Below are 20,404 nucleotides of genomic sequence, written 5' to 3' on the forward strand. Positions count from 1 at the left end.
TTAACTTTTTTTTTTTTTTGCTTTTAGCTGTCCCTGAACTCTTTTTTCAAAAATGTGTCTGATAATCATGAAATGCCTCTTTATTCCTATTCAATCTGGTCTAGTGGCTCCATAAAGACTGTAATTCTGAAATAAGAGCTGTACTTCTCCGTAAAAGACTACATTTTATTGGAAATTATCACTAATTCCAATTTCACTGCCTGTGCATTACCGTTTCAGTGCCACTGCATTGATTGATTCCCTTGTTCATAGAGTTTGGGAGCCTTTTCTTAATTTATTTTTAATCAAAGCATAAAGATACTCTCGGTATCTTTTAATGAATTCACCTTTTCATTGTTAGCAACTGGAAGAATAACAGGCTTTCAGATGAAGTAGTTAATTATGTGCAATTCAGCATGATTCATCATTATGAATTTGTATAAATGTACAATCAACCTACAGGCTGTACAACTTATTTAAGGGAACAGTTGAGAGAGAAAAGTGCTTAACATATTTATAACTTTTGATATCTGCAGCTTGTTTACAGAACTAGAAAAGCATGCTAACCATATGGATAATTTTATTTATCTTTCTCTTTTGGATGTTCTCCAAAACTTGCTAAAATTTGGCCACCTGGAGACAAAATTCAGAAAGCCAATCCATAAGCTTGTCAATATTCTCAAAAATAAGACTTCAACCAATAGGAGACCTTATTTATAAGTTTCTTATCTTAGCTACCTAACAAAATATACCAGTGGAGACATTCCGGATAACTTTCTGTTTGGGTTAAATGAGTTTAAGGTCACAGATAGACTGCAATCTCATAAACACAATATCGCAGTTAACTCCATGCCTGATTTAGTTAAGTATTTAGCATTCATTTATTTACTTAGTTGATCAGTATGTATTTATTAAACATCTAATATGTACAAGACACTCAGCTTAGGCAAAGCGACCATAAAGATAAACAGATAAACAGGACACCATCTTGTTTTCAAAGGACTCAGGTGGAGACAAAAAAAAAAGGGAGGGGCAATTACACTATAGTTGGTAATACTGTGATAAATATATTATAGCATGGAAGATGGTCCCTAATCCCAGCAAAGACTTCCTGAAAGAAGTGAGATCAAAGCAAGAATTAGAGGATGTGTAGGAATTTGCCATGTGAAAGCAGAGAGTGGGTGTAGAGATTAAGCAGTTGGTAATAAAGGCATTTCAGAAACTGAAAAGAGTAGAAGCAAAGGCACAGAGGCATGACACAGTCTTCTCTTATGTTCAAGGGACAAAAATAGTTGGAGTAACCGAACAATTAAATGTGAGACATGAGTGATAAGAGATGAGAATCGGCACTGGACAGGAGTCAGACGATGGAATATTGTTCATGTTCTAAATAACTTATAAAGAGTGGGCACTAAGAAGCCAAGGAAGTATTTGAGGAATGGGAATTACGTGCTTAGCTCTCCATGATACTGATCATTCAGGTGTATATACAAGTAAGTGAGCCTATATTTACAGGGGCCAAAATTGAAAAAGAAAGACTACTGTGAGGTTCCTGTAGTTCAGATGAGAAATGAGGTAGGCTTAATCTAGGTAAAGTGTCTAGGTCTCATCTCCATAGGTGAGAAGAGATCTCCACTCCCAGGTAAAATTTGCAGGACTTGATGATGGGTGGATATAAGGGGTAGAAAGAAGAAGAAATAAAAATTGTTTCCAAGTTTCTAACCCTTACGTCTGAGTGGCTGGTAATGCATCAGTTGGAATAGAGAACATGAGAGGCTATAAAGTTTTAAAGTGTAAAATAAATTCAATTATTGGCATGTTGGAATTTGTAGTATCTCGAGTATATCCACAAAGTCTACAAAACTAAAATTCAAGGATGGGTAAGATAGATTTGGGAGTTATCTGCATATTGGTAGTTATTGAAACCACACACAGAAAAGTTGGATGGAATGGAAAGAAGTGAGGTAAAAAGGAGCTTAATTACATCTAGCTTCACCACCTCCCGTTTCTGGTTGATGCTTGTTTCTATCAACATCCTAGTTATCGCTCCTCATTTACTGACAACTTTGTTTGCCACATGGCTTATTTTCTCCCTCTCCAGTCCAAGCCAACCATCGTTACAGATGGTTCATCTAATCTTCTGGGCTCTCAGTTTCATAATCAGCTTTGAAGTCCTTCACCAACTCTTCAGGAATCCACATCCACACACCTGTAACTTGTCCTCTACTGTTCTCTTTCAAAAATTTTAGGCTCCAGTTTCTCATTTTGTAAATACAAGCTTTAAACTCTCTCACACTGACGTTTCCACTGTTGTTCTCCGGTCTCAACAGAACTCTGCTCTCTCCCACTACTCAACTATTACTTTTCAGGCTTGCTCTCTGCTACACTCTCATTATTGGTCCTTCTATTTTTTTTTATTGCTCCATACACCCTAGGATCTACTATTTCAACCACCATCTTGCCAATAATCTGAAATAATTTGCCTTATTATACTTTTTATGTGCCTAATTATCCACAATTGAGTCTAATTTGTTTTTGTTTTTTATTTATTTGGTAAACACTTCTGTGACACTTATATAAGTTACTGTATCTAAAAACTTTATATTTTTTAACCATTTTAATTTATAACAAAGCCATGAAGTGGCATATCTAGAATGTTCCCTGAAAGAGAAGCTCACACCATCATATAAGTTTATGATCCTTAACCTGGACTACAAAATTCTTCTGTTTCATTGACTCTTTTCTCTATTTTGGGGATGCTTTCTATGGAGAAATCAATCACCACACTATGAGAGAGCCAAACCATTCTATGAAAAGAGACCATGGAGGAAAGCTGAGGCCCTCAGCCCTCAGCCAGCATAACCACCAGACATGGGAGTGAAAGGAACAAGCCTTTAGATAAGTTCCGCCTCCAGACTTTGAGTTGTCTAGCTGAGGCTTCAGGTATCATTGAGCAAAGATAAGCCATCCTCACTATGCCTTGTGTAAACTTGTGACACTCACAACTGGTAAGTTTTAGAGGAATCCGTTACACAGCTATGTCATTGGAACACTACCACTAACAAGTTTACTGCTAAATCCAATGAACACCTTTCAAGTCTTAATTTTACTTGATTCTTTGAAATGTTTAACACTGTTGACCAAACCCTCCATATTCAAATATTACCTTTATTCAGTGTTTGTATCAGTAGATGGTATATACAGTACTTGCATTTTTTTTACCACTCCTTATTAGTTGCCATTGAAAGTTCCTCTGTCTATTCCTTTCCTTAGGGCTCTGTCCTAGGCCCTCTCTGGGCCAGTGGTCCTCAATCAGAAGTATGCAGTTGAGAGCAATGATCTCTCTCTGTATGATCTTATTCACTTCCATGGCTTCAGTTCTCATCTGCATGCCAATGTCTCCTAAATATGTATTTGGCCCAAATGGCTCTTCTGTGCTTCTGATAAATATATAACACCACTAACAAGCATAGGAAATATATCCTTGGATATTTCATAGATACCTTAAACTCAAATGCACCAAAATGAATGTATCATCTTCCCCATTACACCCGCTCTTCTCTTCTTTTTCCCAGAAGATGACATCAATATCCAATACACGTAATTTCCCAATCCAGAAACCTAGGATAAACTTCACATCCTTTTTCTCCTTCAGTACCAATTCCCACACCACTATATAATTTATTGGGTTCTATTGATTCATCAATACCCTTCTTTTGATTCCCAATGCCATCTTACCTTTCTGCATTAACTCTTTATTTAGTTATTAGAATACTCTGATAATTTGTCACCCTTTCCACATTGCTCTTTCAACTTTCTCCACACTATAATCAGAATATTTTGACATGCATTCCCCTATTTACTGCCTTTAAATTGCTGATCATTTCCCTGAAAATCAAGTTCAAACTTCCTATAATAATAAATATATCTTCAGCCTCATCTTTATCAGCTCCACTCTGCATAATCTGCTCTAATTTCTTTCTCAGTTCTTGGTCTTAAATTCTCTCCTACCATCTATGTCTCCTTTACCCCATCCTCTTCTTTAGTAAGCCCTTTGCATAGTTAATTCTGTTTCTGTTTGTAGAGTACTAATTCAAAAAGCTTTCTTTGCCACATTAAGATATATTTAGCCTCCCTACCTCTGTGATCTCATTTCAGTTTGTGCTGGATCTCTATCATACGTGGGTTTTATGTTTGTGTCCCACAAGACTTGTAGCTCAATGATGGCAAAGACTCTCTTGCTCACAATTGTATATTCAGTGACTAGCAAAGTTCTACTTAAAAAAATAGTGTCAATTAAATACTTACCAGATTAGTGATTAATGAATAGACCAAAAATATCTGTGATAACTACAACCTTAATCAGAGCCCTTGATACAGAAAGGAAGAAGGAAAAGCATGCTTACAGAGGTTTGAGGAATAGATTTTAAGTGAGAAAGTGGAGAAGAAACGTCTAGACAAACTTTATGATTAGTCAAATGATCAGAGAAAGAATGAAATTTAATATAAGATCCAATAGCAAATGTGAATAAAAACTAAGATGCTACTGAAAGTTGTAAATATTAATGCAGAAGTGTCATGTGTCTCCACTGATACAAACTTCTCCTCTTCAATACATGTGACAAGTTTGCAGGAAACTATGAATCCCATAAATATTTTATTATTTCATTTTCTATGATGGCAGAAGTCTTCAATAAGGGATTTAATAAATATTATTCTATTCTGAAACTGTAAGAGTCAAGTAATTAACTAGACACATTTAAAGAGTAGGGCAGATTGAATACTGAATAACACAACAAAGACATTCTTTAGAAAATAGTGAAACTCTAAGTCATTGGTAAAGATTATATATTAAAGTGAAAGATGAAGCATGAAATTTCTTATCAGAATCGTAAAGTCTTTTCACTGCCAATGAATATCTTTAATACATAAAATAATGTCTCTCAACAAAAAGCAAGTCTCAACATCTCTTACGTATGTAAATAATTGATATCTGATCTGGTAGTATCCTCATCCTAGTAAGGCTATATCTCAGAATGTCAGTGCTTGGGAAGGAAAATCTTGTCTTGAGTTTCTTGTGAACCTTACCTCTGACATTCATTTTTGGCTTTATTAATGAAATTGAGCTTACTTTGAAAGACACTAAACTGTTCTTTGCTGGAAATCTGCAGTGTTGAGATTCACCAGGAAAGAGCAGGAAATGTTCTTTTCTGAGAATTGCTGGGAAGACCTTTTAGAACGCTTACTGAGGTCAAGATACGGAATCGGAACCTTCTTAACCGAATTCATAACATATGAAATATCACATTCCTTTTTTATATTAAATTGTATTTTTTCTCCTTACCTTGCTGTACAAAGGATCCATACACAAACCACATGGAGTTGTAGAGAGTAGTAGACGTCATTGATCCCATTTGTAATCGAGGAGGATTAAGCCAATTCAAGAGGTAGACCAGCAGACCAACCAGCAGGACTGTGCCAGCAATGCAAGCCCATAGAGAGAGATCAAATGGTGCAAGACAGGCGAACATATCCACTGTCTTTTCAGCCCTTCGAAGTAGGACTCCCACCGAGTAGTCCATGTAACGCGTTGTAAAATCCACCACATTCTCACGGTCTGGGGTAATGGTTAAAGCAGAAATCCCTATGTCGGCTCTCTGAGAAATCAAAAAAGAAAGGAATACGGTAACAGTGTGATTTGTGGCACTTTAGCTTGCCTTGAGGGAAAAAAAGATGCCTCAGGCAGTATCTTAAGCCTTTTCATATAAACTGAAAAACACTGCAGAGACTTTTTAGAGAAGAGCTATATGCGAATTTTGCATTTACTACTGCAAATCTTGACCTACCAGAATTAGACAAATTACCTTTCGTATTATCAGTGCGTGTGGAATCAGTGAAGAATGTTTCAGACGCAGATAATATCTGATGGAGACTGTCTTTTCCTCGGGTCATTTTTACCAAAGCCATCATTAATACAGGAGCAAAGGTAAAACTTACTCTGAAGAATTCTTTCTGAGAAAAATCTTCCCAAGATATTTGACATATTCTTAAAGAGTAAACTATTAAGTAGGTTATTAAAAAACTCAACACGGCATTTCACCCTTGGTTTAGATTTTTCTGCATCAAAATTTATATTCTTGGGTTCTAAGTATGTTAGAGTTTAATGGAGCTTTCATAGCACTGAGTTACAACAGCATATGCCAGAGCTCTCTACCATGATTTTATATTTTAAACCTCAGAAACATTTTAATGAACAATTAAAGATTAAGGAAACAGAATTCTTCTTGGTCTTATAACCATTCTTCTCAGTGTGTGTCTCCTTAGATTTTTAGTGATAGCACTCAGAAACCACAGCACATGCTATTTTACTTATATATAGCACATTGCAGCTAGAGCACAGAACAAATGACTTCACATTTAAGTTCTATGATATGAGAACACATATTTAAATATCTAAAAGATGCATCTTGTTTGAGATAATGATCTGTGGCTGTGACTAAAGTTGTGGGAAGCTCCTTCCAGACAAACACAAACAATAGTAAATCATTTGTTGAACATTTTCATTATTATTTTCTTTTTAAAATTGTTTTATGTAAGAATACAGAACTGGTTTTATTGTTTTTGGAGGAAAAAGGCAGGAAAAGTAACATGCCTAGTGGAATGCTAAACCAGCTCAGATACATCTAGTCTCTGGAGTAATAAAGGCTTCAAAAATAGTCTAGCTAAAGTTAAGTATTTTGTGTGTGTGTGTGTGTGTGTGTGTGTGAGCCCATCCATATATATTTGTTGCTGCTTGGCCCAGTGCTAAGTATTTAAATAACTTTTCTCATTTAATTCTTACAATAGTTATGAATTACATGTTTTCCCATCCATTTCATAGATGAAGAAACTAAAACTTAGTTTAAGTAACTCATTCAGTTCTCAGAGTTAATAAGTTTAGAAGTCAGATATTAAAGCAATGTTTTTCTTAATACAAAGCCTGTGCTCGAAATCACTTTCCCATATTGCAAGAAATCATTCATTTTCCAAATGACTCATATTATAGGCAATTAGGATAACAGGTTTTAGTACAATTTTTACCTTAAAAGAGTCTAAAATTTTGCTTTTCTTAATTGTACCATTTATATTGCAATGAGGCCATATTAACATAAGAATCATGAGTTTAAGATTATTAACTGAGAAGTATTAAACTTGATAACACTATATGAAGACAAATTTTCAGAGAAATAATAATTGCTTTCAAGCTCATATATTTGTATTGCGTAGCTTAATTACCAGGAGTTGGGTCTTTTCAGAATGAAAATCTAACCTGGGTCCTTACCTCTCTAGTCCTATCTTTTCTGAGCCTCAGTTTATCTATTTGTGAAATGAATGTAACTGTTTTTATTATGGCATTTGTGAGCTGACTCATTTATATTAATATTAATGGTGAATAAATAACTCCATGAGATTCAGTTAGGTTCTCAGAAAGTATACTTACTTTTTCAGGACCTTGAAGTACTATGGATCAGCAATTTACAAACTGATGCACTAGTGTTCCCAAAGCATTCTATGACTCAACTAAAGTCAAAAAATTCCACCTAAGGAGGAATTTACTGATAACATATTGATTGAACATTTATAAATATTCATAAATATTTTGCTAATAAATAATGAAATGTCTTATACTTAAATGATTATGAATTGGAATAGTCACTATACTTGTAAGTAACATGAATTGCTTATTTTTTTTACCACCTGCAACACATATGATTAATAATCCATTCTGTAATTTCATCAGGGAATGAAATCAAATTCATGCCTTTCTCAGAATAAATTTTCTTTTCTAATTTTGAATATGCCAATCTCCAACTATACAACAGCCCTCTTTTTCACGTTTTGTAGGTATTATCTACTCTACCTCATATATCACATCAGGGCATTTATTCCCTCGCGTAGAATATCATTCATTTGGACTTGGAAATTCAAACTCATTAAAAGTGCCTATCTAGGGTTTTAGTTCCTTTAAGGACTTTCCCCTTGTCATTCCCACCTAAAGATTTTTTGCACAAAGTAGAGGAAAAAAGTTATTGAAGAGCTTTAGCACACATTTAACAAGCACTAGATCTATCTCTGCCTATTCAACTTCTTAAACCATACATTTTCTTCTCCTGCTCTTCATAAGAAGCAACTGTTCATAGATTTTTAAAACTTCTTAACAGTTTTCTTAAATATCATTTTATATTCTTTGGTCTTGAAATAATAGTGTAAATTGTTCAGTTTTGTTTGAGAGAAAGCAGGCATTGAAGAAATGCTAAAGGAGAAAGAAAAGAAGGATGGGGGAGGGAGAAGGAAGGAAGGATGGAAGGGAGGGAAGAGGAAAGGAAGAATGTATTCAATTCTGACATCTTCAATTAATGATACACGACCTGACTTTGGGCGAGCGGTCAAATTCATCATTTTAGATTATTCATCTGTTCAATGAATGGATTGAAATTGGTAATATAAGAGCTTCTCTAACTCTGAAATTTTAATTCTAAAAATTATTTACTGAGACCTTATGATCATTCATATGAGAACGTAAACACTTTTATACTAAAGATTTTTAAGTGTAAAGACTTTCATTATTCAACAGACCTTTCTAAGTAAATATAATATGTAAGTTATTACTGTTCATTAGTGAAACTAAAACATAAGTACTACATAAACATAAGAAACCACAAAAAAATCAAACTGTCAAATCAATCACAATTATTTTGTCATTGTCAAGATTTTATGTATTTCTCTGAAACAAACATAGATACGTTTTAATATGTCACTATTACAGAGTAATGTGTCAGTTCCAATCATAAACACATAGCACAATATCCATTACTTTTCAAACATACCACTGGAAATGAACCAATGATATTGCTGTTTAAGTTAACTTTTTTTCTGAAATTAAGATCATACTTTAAATCCTAGAAAAATTTTAAAGAATGAAAAAATCATAAAGAAAACATCCAAATCCCAATATGATGATCACTATTGTAGCTCCCTTAATATTTTTATATATTTACTTTTCCATGTCTATTCAGGGTATTTGTGAACTCACTGAAAGAATGGTATTAATTTTTTGAAGTATAGTTAATTTATAATATTGTATTACTTCCAGACGTACAGCATAGTAATTATTTTTATAGATTATACTCCATTAAAAGTTATTACAAAATAATAGCGATAATTCCCTGTGCTGTACAATATATCATTGTTGCTTATCTATTTTATACATAGTACTTGGTGTCTCTTAATCTCATACCCTTATGGTGCCTTTCCCTGCTTCCCTCTCTTCACTGGTCACCACTAGTTTATCTTCTGTTATCTGAGTCTGTTTCTGTTTTGCTCTATCTATGTGTTGTATTTTTTAGATTCCACATATAAATACCATACAGTATTTGCCTTTCCCAGTCTGACTTACTTCACTTAGCATAATATTCTCTAAGCCCATCCACACTGTTGCAAATGGCAGAATTTCATTCTTTTTTTAATGGCTAATATGAAGAACAGCATTAGTTTGATTATAGCTTAGCACATGATAAGGGAATTAACAATCCAATTAAGACAAGTACTAAGGATATTGTTACTACTACTGCCACTACAATTTAACATTTATATAATGTTTACTATGAGCTAAATACTTTTTTTTAATTGAAGTACAGTCAATTACAATGTGTCAATTTGGTGTACAATCTGGTGTACAGCACAATGTCCCAGTCATTCATATACATATATATATTCATTTTCATAATCTTTTTCATTAAAGGTTTCCATGTTTAATTCAATTAATCTTCGCAAAGATTCTGTGAAGTAAATACCACCATTATTTTTATTTTATAGATAAGAAAATTGAGACACAGATTAAGTAACTTGCCTAGGTCATACAGCTAAGATCCCGGATTCCAATCCAGTCAGGCTGTCTCGAGAGTCAACGTAATATGAACATAATTACTTTTCCTCTCCAAATAATTAGCCCACTACCACAGTATTGTTCTAGGGGAATCCATAATTCCTCCCCTGATTTGAAATGATTCCTGCATATGCCTAATTCATACAGTTACACAAACACCCACAGACACACACATTCTGGAATTTCTATGCTTTTCTATTGGTCTAATTACATACAATTTTCATTATTTTATTTTTATGTCAATATGTACAATTAATTTCTTGCTTTCCCTTTTTCTCAACCTTCAGATTTTTTGAGCTAAAATCATTTAAATGTATCTCCAAATGTATTTGAAATCATTCTCATAAATTCATAAAGTCTAGGATTCTAAATGGACTCAAAAATAACATTATTTACTTTAGTCAGAAATAATATTTTAACAAAGTCTTTGGATCTAAGAATACTATACTTTTTCATTTATTCTAGTCTATTTATTCAGGTCTAGTTTTCTTTCAAAATATGTTATTTAAAAAAAAAACAACGATGTTCTGTAACAGAACCACGATACTGTTATCAAATTCAAGAAATTTAACATCGATACCATACTTTAATCTGCACTCCATGTTACAACATTGTCATTGGTCCCAATACTGTCCGTCCTAACAAGTTAGTGCAGGATCATGTCTTGCGGTTAGTTGTGTCTCTTAGTCTCCTTACCTCTATAACAGCATTGGAACAATCTGTTCTCTAAAGGACTGGTTGAGTTCACCTGTGAAACACTCTAGGCCTGGTCCTTTTTTGTATAGTTCTTTGATAACTTTTTTTGTGGAAATTGGTCTAAGTTCTCTACTTCTTATTTGATTGGAGTAGCTAATGATTTGTCTCTTTTGTTGCTATTTCCTAAACACCAGAATTTAATTTATTAATTTTATCTACTTTTAAAAATCATTTACCTTATTACTTTCTCCTTTTATTTTTATCTTCCTTCCTGTTAAAATTTGTTGTACTTTTTCTAGCTTTTGAAGATGTAATTCAACATATTTATTTCCTTTCTTTCTTTTTTATTGATATGGATTTTTAAGACCATGAATCACTTCTTTATATATCCCCTGCAGGTTCAGGTATGTAGTGTTTTCATTACAACTACTTAAAAAATTCTGTAATTTACATCTGCATTTCTCCTTTCTCCAAAGAATTGTTTAATAGAGGCTTTCTTAATTTCTGATGGAAAGATTTTTTGATTTTTTGTTTTTTTCTAGTTTTATTGTATTTGATCAGAGAAATTGATTTGACACATACCTCCTCAGTGGAACTAAATGGTGTTTTCTATGGGACCTAATCTACGACTTTTGTTAATGTTCATGTGTGCTTGAGAAGATAGTATATTATCAGGATGTTGTATTTAATATATTTTAAAAGATATATTTTATATTTATATTATTTATTATTGTTTGAATTTTGTTATTTTACTGTGTTTTTGTGGTATGTTTTTCCTACTGTTTTCTTTCTAGAAAAGTTTGTACTTTTGTTATAGTGGTTAACTTTACATTTATACCTTTTATAGTACCCTTACTCTTCACCTTTTTTTCTTCTTTACTTTTTTAGTTTTAAATGAAATAGGTGACTTCCACTTACTCTCTACACTACAGTTAATAATGATGTCCTATTTTCCCCTTTCTTCTCCTCTTTTCCTCCCATTGTTTAATAAAACCATCCTTTCATTTTTACAACGTATGGTGATTTCATATTATTACTTAACCCGTGTTTTTAACCTTGTTTTAGTATCAGTTCGACAATTAAATATATTAAATGATCACTATTAGTCATTTTGCCAAGTTCCTCCTGTTTTCTCTTGGCTGAATGAAGCTCATACTCTAGTGGTTTCACCAGGAGGGGCTCAAGTGTCCACTTTTAGTGCTTGTTAGTTTAAAACTATTTTCTCCATGGCTGAGAAGGAGATTTTGGTTGGATATAAAATCTTTGGCTTGCATATTTTGAACAAAATTCTTGATAGTGCTTCTTTAGTGCTGGCTTGCTCTGCGTGTTACTCTTGAGAAGTCTGTAGTGATTTAATATTTTACTATTAAAAGTACTCTGATCTTTTTGCCTTGAGGATTTTTTTTGGTCTTTGTCTTTTAAGTCTATTAATTGTTCTAAAATGTAGCTCAGAGTTTATTGTCCTGGATCAGCTTTTCTAGGAACACTATAACAGGTTATTTGGGTACAGCTAAACATTTCATATAAGTATCAAAAACATAAGAAAAACTCTAGACATTAGGCTAGTGATAGCTGTGCTTTCCTAAAAAGATGGTGTATGTTATAAATTGAATGTTTGAAACACTAAGTATCTTTGTTTTATTTTATAGAAAGTTTTCTTAGATTATGAATTTAAATATTAATTGTATCATTGTGTTGCTTTTCTTCTTCAGAGACTTCAAATATATATATTTGCTTTTTTGGCCTACCTTCTATTTTGATTCGTTCACTCTGAATCTTTTTAATTCTTTATTTCATTTTAATTATTTTTCCTTATCTTTCTTCAATGTAACTTAATCTAATCTCCTTTGAGCAACTTGTAAGTTATATCTTAATAATTTTTGTCTTTTATTCTGCTTTTCAATATATATCCTGAGGTGGTTGCATTCCTTCGTCCTTTGGCCATTTCAATGATTAGCTTTTGAATTTCTGATTCTGTTAGATTTTTCTTTTTAAGACATTTCAAATGCTTGTTTGAAATGTTTAATTCAGTTTGAAGTGTTATGTTACAAGTTTATCCTGCTTCGTGGTTTTCTATGTGAGGAGAATACTGATCAACTTTTAAAATGTAGTGACATAAAATGTATTGACAAGTTCCAGATTTGTGTTCGTGCATTAACACTTGGTATTAAACTTTCTCTCTTTCTGGGGTTATTTGGCTCAGCTTCACGCACATTCTCTGCTGCCTTCTTTCTTATGAAGTCACTTATACGTTCCCTCCCCTTTCTTCTTGTCTATAGACTTTGGCTGGAACTCTGGTGTTATCTCTATTTGAATCTGATATTTAAATCAAATATGTCAATAAATGAAAATTTTCTAGGGTAACCTGATAAAGCTACAATTTCTTGGGAGTATGCTTTCCTGAAAGCTGACAACTTCTCATTTCACAGACATAGCCTTCATTAATTTAGGGTAACACATTAAATTTTCTTCTATTATTATATTTATTTGGTCCTATCATTTGAGATCTGAAAAGGAGAAGGTAGATGCTTATGCTTGCTTTGACATCTTAAGGGAATAGAAGTCTCAAAAATTCCTAAAACTTCTATAATGGAATAATTTGTAAAAATGCCTTTCAAGCTCAGTAGAGACATAAGAAGAGGAATATTTGGCAGGGTTCAAACCTAAGAAGTCAGTGAATATTGTTGTCAAGTACTTATTTGTAAGTTAAACATTTTCCAAGTTTTAGCTGTTAAAAATGTAAGAAAAGAAATTTACTAAATTGGATTTCCAGTGAAATGTATTAATTTTTCAGGTAAGTTAAACCATAAGAGTCCACTGAACTCAACCTGGAAGACAGGTCAATGCAAAAACAAAACAGAATAAAACAGGAAAAGGTATACACTGCAGCTCTGGCTAATAAGTTTGTCAACTATAAAGCACAGAAAAGCAAACTTAAGATGAAAAATAAATTTAGACATTGAACTGTAAAAGCAATATATAAATACATTTTAGTTTTCAGAAGGTCAAATGATATCAAACCAGCCCATTCTCTTTCTACAAGTGAAAGAAATGCTCAAAATACCACTGTCTTCAATATTAGCATAGAAGTTCCACAGCTGACAGTCCCAGGCTGATAAGGCTCCCAGGATTAGGAAACGGACTCCTATTCTCTTGTCATTCCACTCTCCTCAGTACAGGGCTTCCAACTCATGGTTTAAGATGGCTGTTTGAACGACAGTCCTCCTACTAACCTTCCAGTGAGGAGGAATGAGGAGGATCAGAATAAGAATAAGAATCCTCTCCTTAAGAACATTTTCCAGAAGCTTCACATGACACATCTGTTTAATTCTCATTGGTTAGAACTCAGTCACAACTGCACAAGATCAGGAGAAAAGCTTAGAAATGTATACTGCAGATGGTCTGTATTTGGCTACAAATTCAGGAGCTATGTTACTAAGAGGGGAGGGATCAGATCAATGAGCAGTCTTTTCCACATTTCCTCATGGAGAACCATTGTTTCAAGATTGATGCCTTTCCCTTTAGTCTCTTTTCTATTTCTACATATGCTCATGCCTACATATTTTTCCCAAAATTTGATCAAACTTCATAATATAATATAATATATTTGAGTAATATACACATACACACACAGAGCTATTCAATCTTTCAAAAGCCTGCACAGAATTTAGAGCAACTATTTTGTCACCTTTGAATTTTCAGCACAAAAATAGCAGATGGTAGGTACTCAACAAGCACTTATGATTATGATGGTACTTTGATAAAGTTAATCATTTTCCCTTGAAGAATTTTTAGGATGTTTCCTTTTTCTTGCCTATTATGAGCCATAGAATTTCATCTCGCAATTTGTATTCAATTGAAAATTGCTTCTTGGAGCTTACCACACTATTTCTAGAAAGTAATATTTTTCATTATTTCAATAGATGTTTTGTCTCTGACACCACCATAGTGATAAAACAGTATTATTAGTTTATAGTTTTTATGTTGTCATTATTAGCCTTATTTCTAAGCCTCTTGCCAGAAACCACACACATTCCTTTGAGCTCTCTCTTCACAAGCACTCCTCCCCCACACTGCCATGGACACTCACATAAGGGTATAATGTTAAAGTCCTTCTAGAAATAGTTTAGTTTTCACTAGTCTCTGTTTCTCTCTCTCTCTCTCTCTACACACACACACACACACACACACACACACATATCTATCCTTTTTCTCTGTTCTTCTGTATCTCTCATATAGCACTTATCCCATAAATACCAATTTTATCTTCTCAGTTATAAACTTCTTGAGGCAGGAGCTTTATTGTCATAGTTTTCTATCCCCCTAAATATTTTTCACACTGCTATGCCCACAGTAGATTTCCAAAACAAATCTGTTGACTTACTTGCTCTTTGCTATGTGGGAAGAGAAATAGGTGTTTTTATACCACCCTAAATTTTGGAAGGAAAGGAATAGATTTCAAGGCTGTATACTACCTAAAGAAGTCTCTGTCATTATGAAGAAGTCTCTGACTTTACAGGCTTTTTCCATATCAAGCTATCAGCCCGGCTGCCTGACTTCAGTAGTCTGGATTTTAATGTTCTCAGCTCACGTAGGTGGTGTGAACCTCCACATACGCTGTACAACCCTGTACAAGGGTGGCGCTGCCCTCCTTGTTCTGAGGACAGATCCAAGGTTCAGAGAAAGTAAACAGCTTGCCCAAGGTAATAAGTGAAAAAACTGTGAAGTTGGCCATGCCCACCATTCTGTGCTTGCTACATCTGATAAGCTTTTTGCTATTATGGTTTCTGTATAAACTCTTTCTCCTAACTACTTACCCAGAAATTATTCACCACTCCATTTCTTTACCTTTTGGCACAGATGAGCTTTTATATTTCCACTCTTATTTTTCTGACTCCAGATTGGCCCCTAAGCAATACTCAGACCCAGGTATTACTTGGGAGAGAGATGAACAGACACAATGATGGTGCATGCATATGCGTATGAGCACAGAGGCATTATTGGCAATTATAAGAACTGAATAATTCTCACACTGAATAAGGTGGAAAACCATTGGAGGGTTTTAGGGACAGTGTAGTATGATCTGACTGGCATTTAAAAATAATCATTTTGACTGCTATGTTGAAGATAGACTACAAAAAGAAAAAGCTGTGGTATGGTGGCCAGTTAAGAGGGTAGGGAAGGAGGTAAAATGGTGGCTTGCACCAGAGGGTAGTGGTGGAGCGGTAAGAAGTGATCCTATTTACGACACAATTCAGGTTTATAGCCGGAGAAGACTGCCAGTGCATACTGTATGAGGTATAACAGAGAAAAGAGGAGTCAGGGATAACGCAAAGGTTTCAGACTGCGTCATGTGGAGACTGGAGTTGCCACACACTATGATAGGCAAGGCTGTGGGCAGAGCAGGTGGGGGTGGGGGTAAAACCGGGAATTCAGTTTTGAACATGTTATGTTTGAGGTACCCATTAGACATCTAAGAGGAAATGCCAAATAGTAGTAAGAACTATAAGCCTGCAGTTCAGGTGCGAGGTCTGGGCTAAAGAAACAAATCTGAAATCTGTCTACTTACAGATGGTAATTCAATCCTTGAGAATGGCTTGTGGAAGTTGATGTGTGGAAAGTAAAGAAAGTGTTGACGTGTGGATAGTAAAGAAAGTGTTGGCTGTTGGATCTCTCTCTTCCCTTCCTACTTCTCATCTAGCTACTTAGCTCTCAGAGAACAGGAACTCTGTTCTATATTTTTTGTATCCCCCACAATGCCAGCCACACATTAGGCCCCAATAAATGCTTATTGAATGCTGAGTGGGAAGCAAGTCTCAAGTTATTTATAAACTGCAGTTGTTCAGGCATTATCCTGCAGCATTAAAAGGGATTTAAAAATAATACCATTTCTACAATTTCCAAGAGGAAAGCTACCATCTTCAAAGAAAAGGACCGTCAGAAAGAGTCACGTAGAGAGACTTTTTTAAAACTTTCTGAGAAGTCATCTGAAGGCTGCTTGTGAGCAGAGAATATAGAAGCAATCTCTGCCTGAAATGCCCAAACTGTAAATGCACATTTCAACAAAATGCAAACCAAGGATAATGACTAAAATTAAGTGAATTTTAATTTCATAACAGTAAACTTTTCAATCATTGTAGAATTCATTTCAGCCTGCTATTAAAGATGTTTTTAGATCTCTGCAGGGGGGAAATGTAAGTTCTCTGTAAATGAGAAAGAACTAGCTCCCACAAAGTTTGTCTTTATGAGAAGTGAACCTGTATTAAGCTGTTCACCGAGTAATTCTGTGTGGTGTTTGGTGAAATACAGAATGAGTGAGGGACACGTTAGATGTCCTCACACACCTACCGGGAGCCTCTGTGGTCACCTCCTCCCTCGACACAGCTGAGACTTGTTAGGTACTCGGGTGTTTGCTTATTTTTTAATCAAGGAAACCTTTACCTATTTTGAAGTCTGTCACTATAAAATCACCAAATTACAGAACGAAACTCAGAATCATTAAGGCTTAAAACATTTACAACCTGAAGTATCCAAATGGCAGTCAAGGGTAAACCCAGAAGTATCTTTCAAGATGTGGCTCTACTGACAAATATTTATTCTGTTATTAGTATGAGAATTTAAAACAAACTCCTCAAATGGAGTTGGTACATTCACGTGAGTGGCTGTTAAACGATCCCAAATATGGTTTTGATGTTGTATAAAGGATATTTTCTATTTCTCTTTAATATTAAAGTTAAATTTTTATTTAGGAGTTAAAGTTATCAACATTGCAAACAAAACAAAACAAAACAAACAAAAAACACAGGGAAAGAAGGAGTGCATTCTCCATTGCATCAACTACTTTCTAGACCATCATAAATTATTATCCTCTTTCTTTTGTGGTATATTTCTCCAAGTCCATAATTTCCAGGCTAACACAGGCTATTATTTCATGGAATGGGCATCCTAAATAAAAATGACCAATCAATCTAAACACAAGTCCCTAAGAGTATGTCCATAAAATCATATAGAATTTCAGAGTTGAAATGATCTTTAAAAGTTACTTAGAAGGGCCTCACCCAAATCTGCACTCTCTTTTATGCCTGTGGAAGTTATCTTACTCATTAATTTTATCCCTACACCATGACCAAAGACAGATGAAAATCTAGGTAATAGATGGTATTTCAATAGCCAACAGTGGAATTCAGGATTTATATATCCTCAAGTTATGAGATTTTCTCATCATAGCACCAGTCTTTATATCACCTTGGCTTTGACTGATGCAGTAGCCTGTTAATTTATATCCTATAACTCACCAAATCTTTTTAATTCCACACATATTTTACTGAATTTTCGTTTGTCCTTGCCCATAAGTTCTCTTTAAACCTGAGAGCCATTCCTGGATAGCGTCATTCCCTTTGGCAAATACTCACTCTCTGTTCTTTAGCTTTGATTCAAGACTTATTATTCACTACTTATCCATGCTTGCCACCTATCAGACCAAGTACTTAATGATTCAAGTCCTTTATCTGATTGAAATGTTCCTGACTGTTTGCAGTGTCTGCCAATTAAGTATCACCTGCAAATTTAGAAAATTGCTTCTACAACCATTCACTAAGTCATGTGCATCTACATAATTTATTTCTTTTCACAGATCTCTTTTTATCCTTCTCCTTAATCAGTGTTAAAAATCCTCCCTTATCAACAACAAATATTTGGGGCCATTTTTTCTCTTCTACTTACATACACACAGCTTGTGTGATTTCCCACATCTGTGCTCCAGTTCCTGCTTGTATAACCAGTGGATTATTTTTGAACACTCACTATTCAGACATACAAACATGCAATCTTATTACCACATGTACTTTTTGAACTTCTTGCCTGACTATAGCTGGCATACTCTGAGACAGTCAACCAGTCCATTAACACCTGTTTTGTCTAATTTAATAATTAAAATGTTAGTCATTGTCCAATGTAAAGTCTCTATAAGGGCTTCTTTTCTCTTTACACATCTTATTGTGACTCCCTTCACAAAGCTACCTTTTCATTTCACAAGGCTTGTACGCATTTGTCACTGGGCAGTTGTGTATGTGGGGAGGAGTTCTTTGGTGAGTGGAGTTTCATTGGTGGATACAGATATTCTCAAGTCTGGTTTGCAGTAATGGAAAAATAGGGTGGAACTATGTAAGTATATTTGTGTGTGTAATGGTGGGGCTTATCTGATGATCTTTGGGCACCCAACTGAGGACCCTCTCCATTCACAAGCATGGGTCCTTACCCACTGCCTTCTCCTGATCCAGTGAGTAGCTTGCTCAAGAGGCAGCTTCTGGCCTAGTCCTAGCTAACCACCTCTGCCTTCCCCAGATCAAAGGAATTAGCCCAAAGCCGATTTCTTAAAAAAACGGAGATTGGAATGGTGTTAATTGTTGTGCCTCCTGCCACTTGTTTTGGTGGCACAGATAGGCCCAACTCTAGGGCCTGTCTCTACGTCTGATGTCTTCCCAGCTGCCCCAGTATTCCTCTCTCCAGTGCGGATGGGAGAGGAGGCAGCACACCATGTTCTCAGGTCCTCTGAACTCTCCTACCAAGTGAGCAATCTCTTCCCTCTAGGTTTTTTGTCTCTCTTAGCAGCAAAAGTAACATCAGTGCTCAAGTACAATAATTTCAGGCCCTCAATAATCATTTGGTGCACAATCTTCATGTTACTCCAACACTCCAAATTTAGTTTTTATAATGGAGGTGAGAGGAATACATATACTTCCTAAACTTTTTTTTTAGCCCTAGACATCACTCACATGGGTTCCAAATGCACATTACTAACCATTCCTGGACACTTTCGTTAGGGTGTTCTTCAGCCATCTTAAAATCAAAATGTCTGCAGCCAAGCTCTGAATCTCTGCTGCCCTTTTCCAATCTGTTCTCCTTCTCAATTCCCTGTTTCTGTCACTGAGTGTCCATCTGCTCATTCTCCTCTGCTACATTTCTCACCAAGTCACAACACCTCCTTTCTCTTCTTCTCCAGCTTCCCAAGTTCTAGTCATTTTTTTCTTGGAATATGGATTGATTTCTCAAAATCTTTTTTTGTTGTTGTTGCTAATCACCTATTGCTATTGTTTTAGTTTTAATTCCTCTCTAGATGGTTGTAGAAAACATTTGTCTTCCCCCTTCAATCCAGTGCATCCTTGGCCTTACCTCAGTTATCTTTCTTAAACATAAATGAAATCCCACTTTCCTGTTACAGAAAAATCTTTTATAGTTTTCACTGGCTAAATGATAAAGTTCAAACTCTTTAGCTTTGCAAGCACGCTTTTATAATTGTCCCTATTGTTGCCTCTCTCACTCCTACTCATCTTGAAGACCTAGCTCACATTTCTCCTCTTATGTGAAATCTTTTCAACTCCCAAGGCAGAGGCTGCCACTCTGCCCCAGGTTGCCATGGCACCCTGTACGCATTACCCTATGGCATTTATCGCACTGTGTTTTTGTTATTTATTTACACATTTGTCTTCTGTGTGTACTATGAGATTTTTGAAGGCAGGAACAATGTCTTCCATTCCTTTGTATCTGTGATGCTAGGCACAGTGCCCAGAACAGATCATGCATTCAAAAACATGCGGGGATGAAAGGATGAATATAGGGCATTCTGCTTGGCATGCAAAATAAACACAACTTCAGCCCTCTGATTTCCAAAAGAGGGACTATGATAAGAAAAGAAAAAAAGGCCTCTCTTTCTCTCTCTCTCTCTATATATATATACACACACACACACACACACACATATACATATATTCATTCTGATATTAGTATGTGAATTAAATATATAAT

General features: G+C 34.9%; 1 protein-coding gene across 1 annotated transcript in view; it reads right to left on the reverse strand.

Moving 5' to 3' along the window:
* Positions 1-20,404, reverse strand: part of GRID2 (glutamate ionotropic receptor delta type subunit 2) — a 1,264,409-nt gene that overhangs the window by 257,437 nt on the left and 986,568 nt on the right. Inside the window, exon 11 of the mRNA XM_072940458.1 lies at positions 5,324-5,636. Within this exon, the coding sequence (XP_072796559.1) occupies positions 5,324-5,636 (313 nt within the window). The remainder of the gene's footprint in view (positions 1-5,323; positions 5,637-20,404) is intronic.

This window comes from Vicugna pacos, chromosome 2 (genome assembly GCF_048564905.1).
Source record: "Vicugna pacos chromosome 2, VicPac4, whole genome shotgun sequence".
Classification (NCBI taxonomy): Eukaryota; Metazoa; Chordata; class Mammalia; order Artiodactyla; family Camelidae; genus Vicugna; species Vicugna pacos.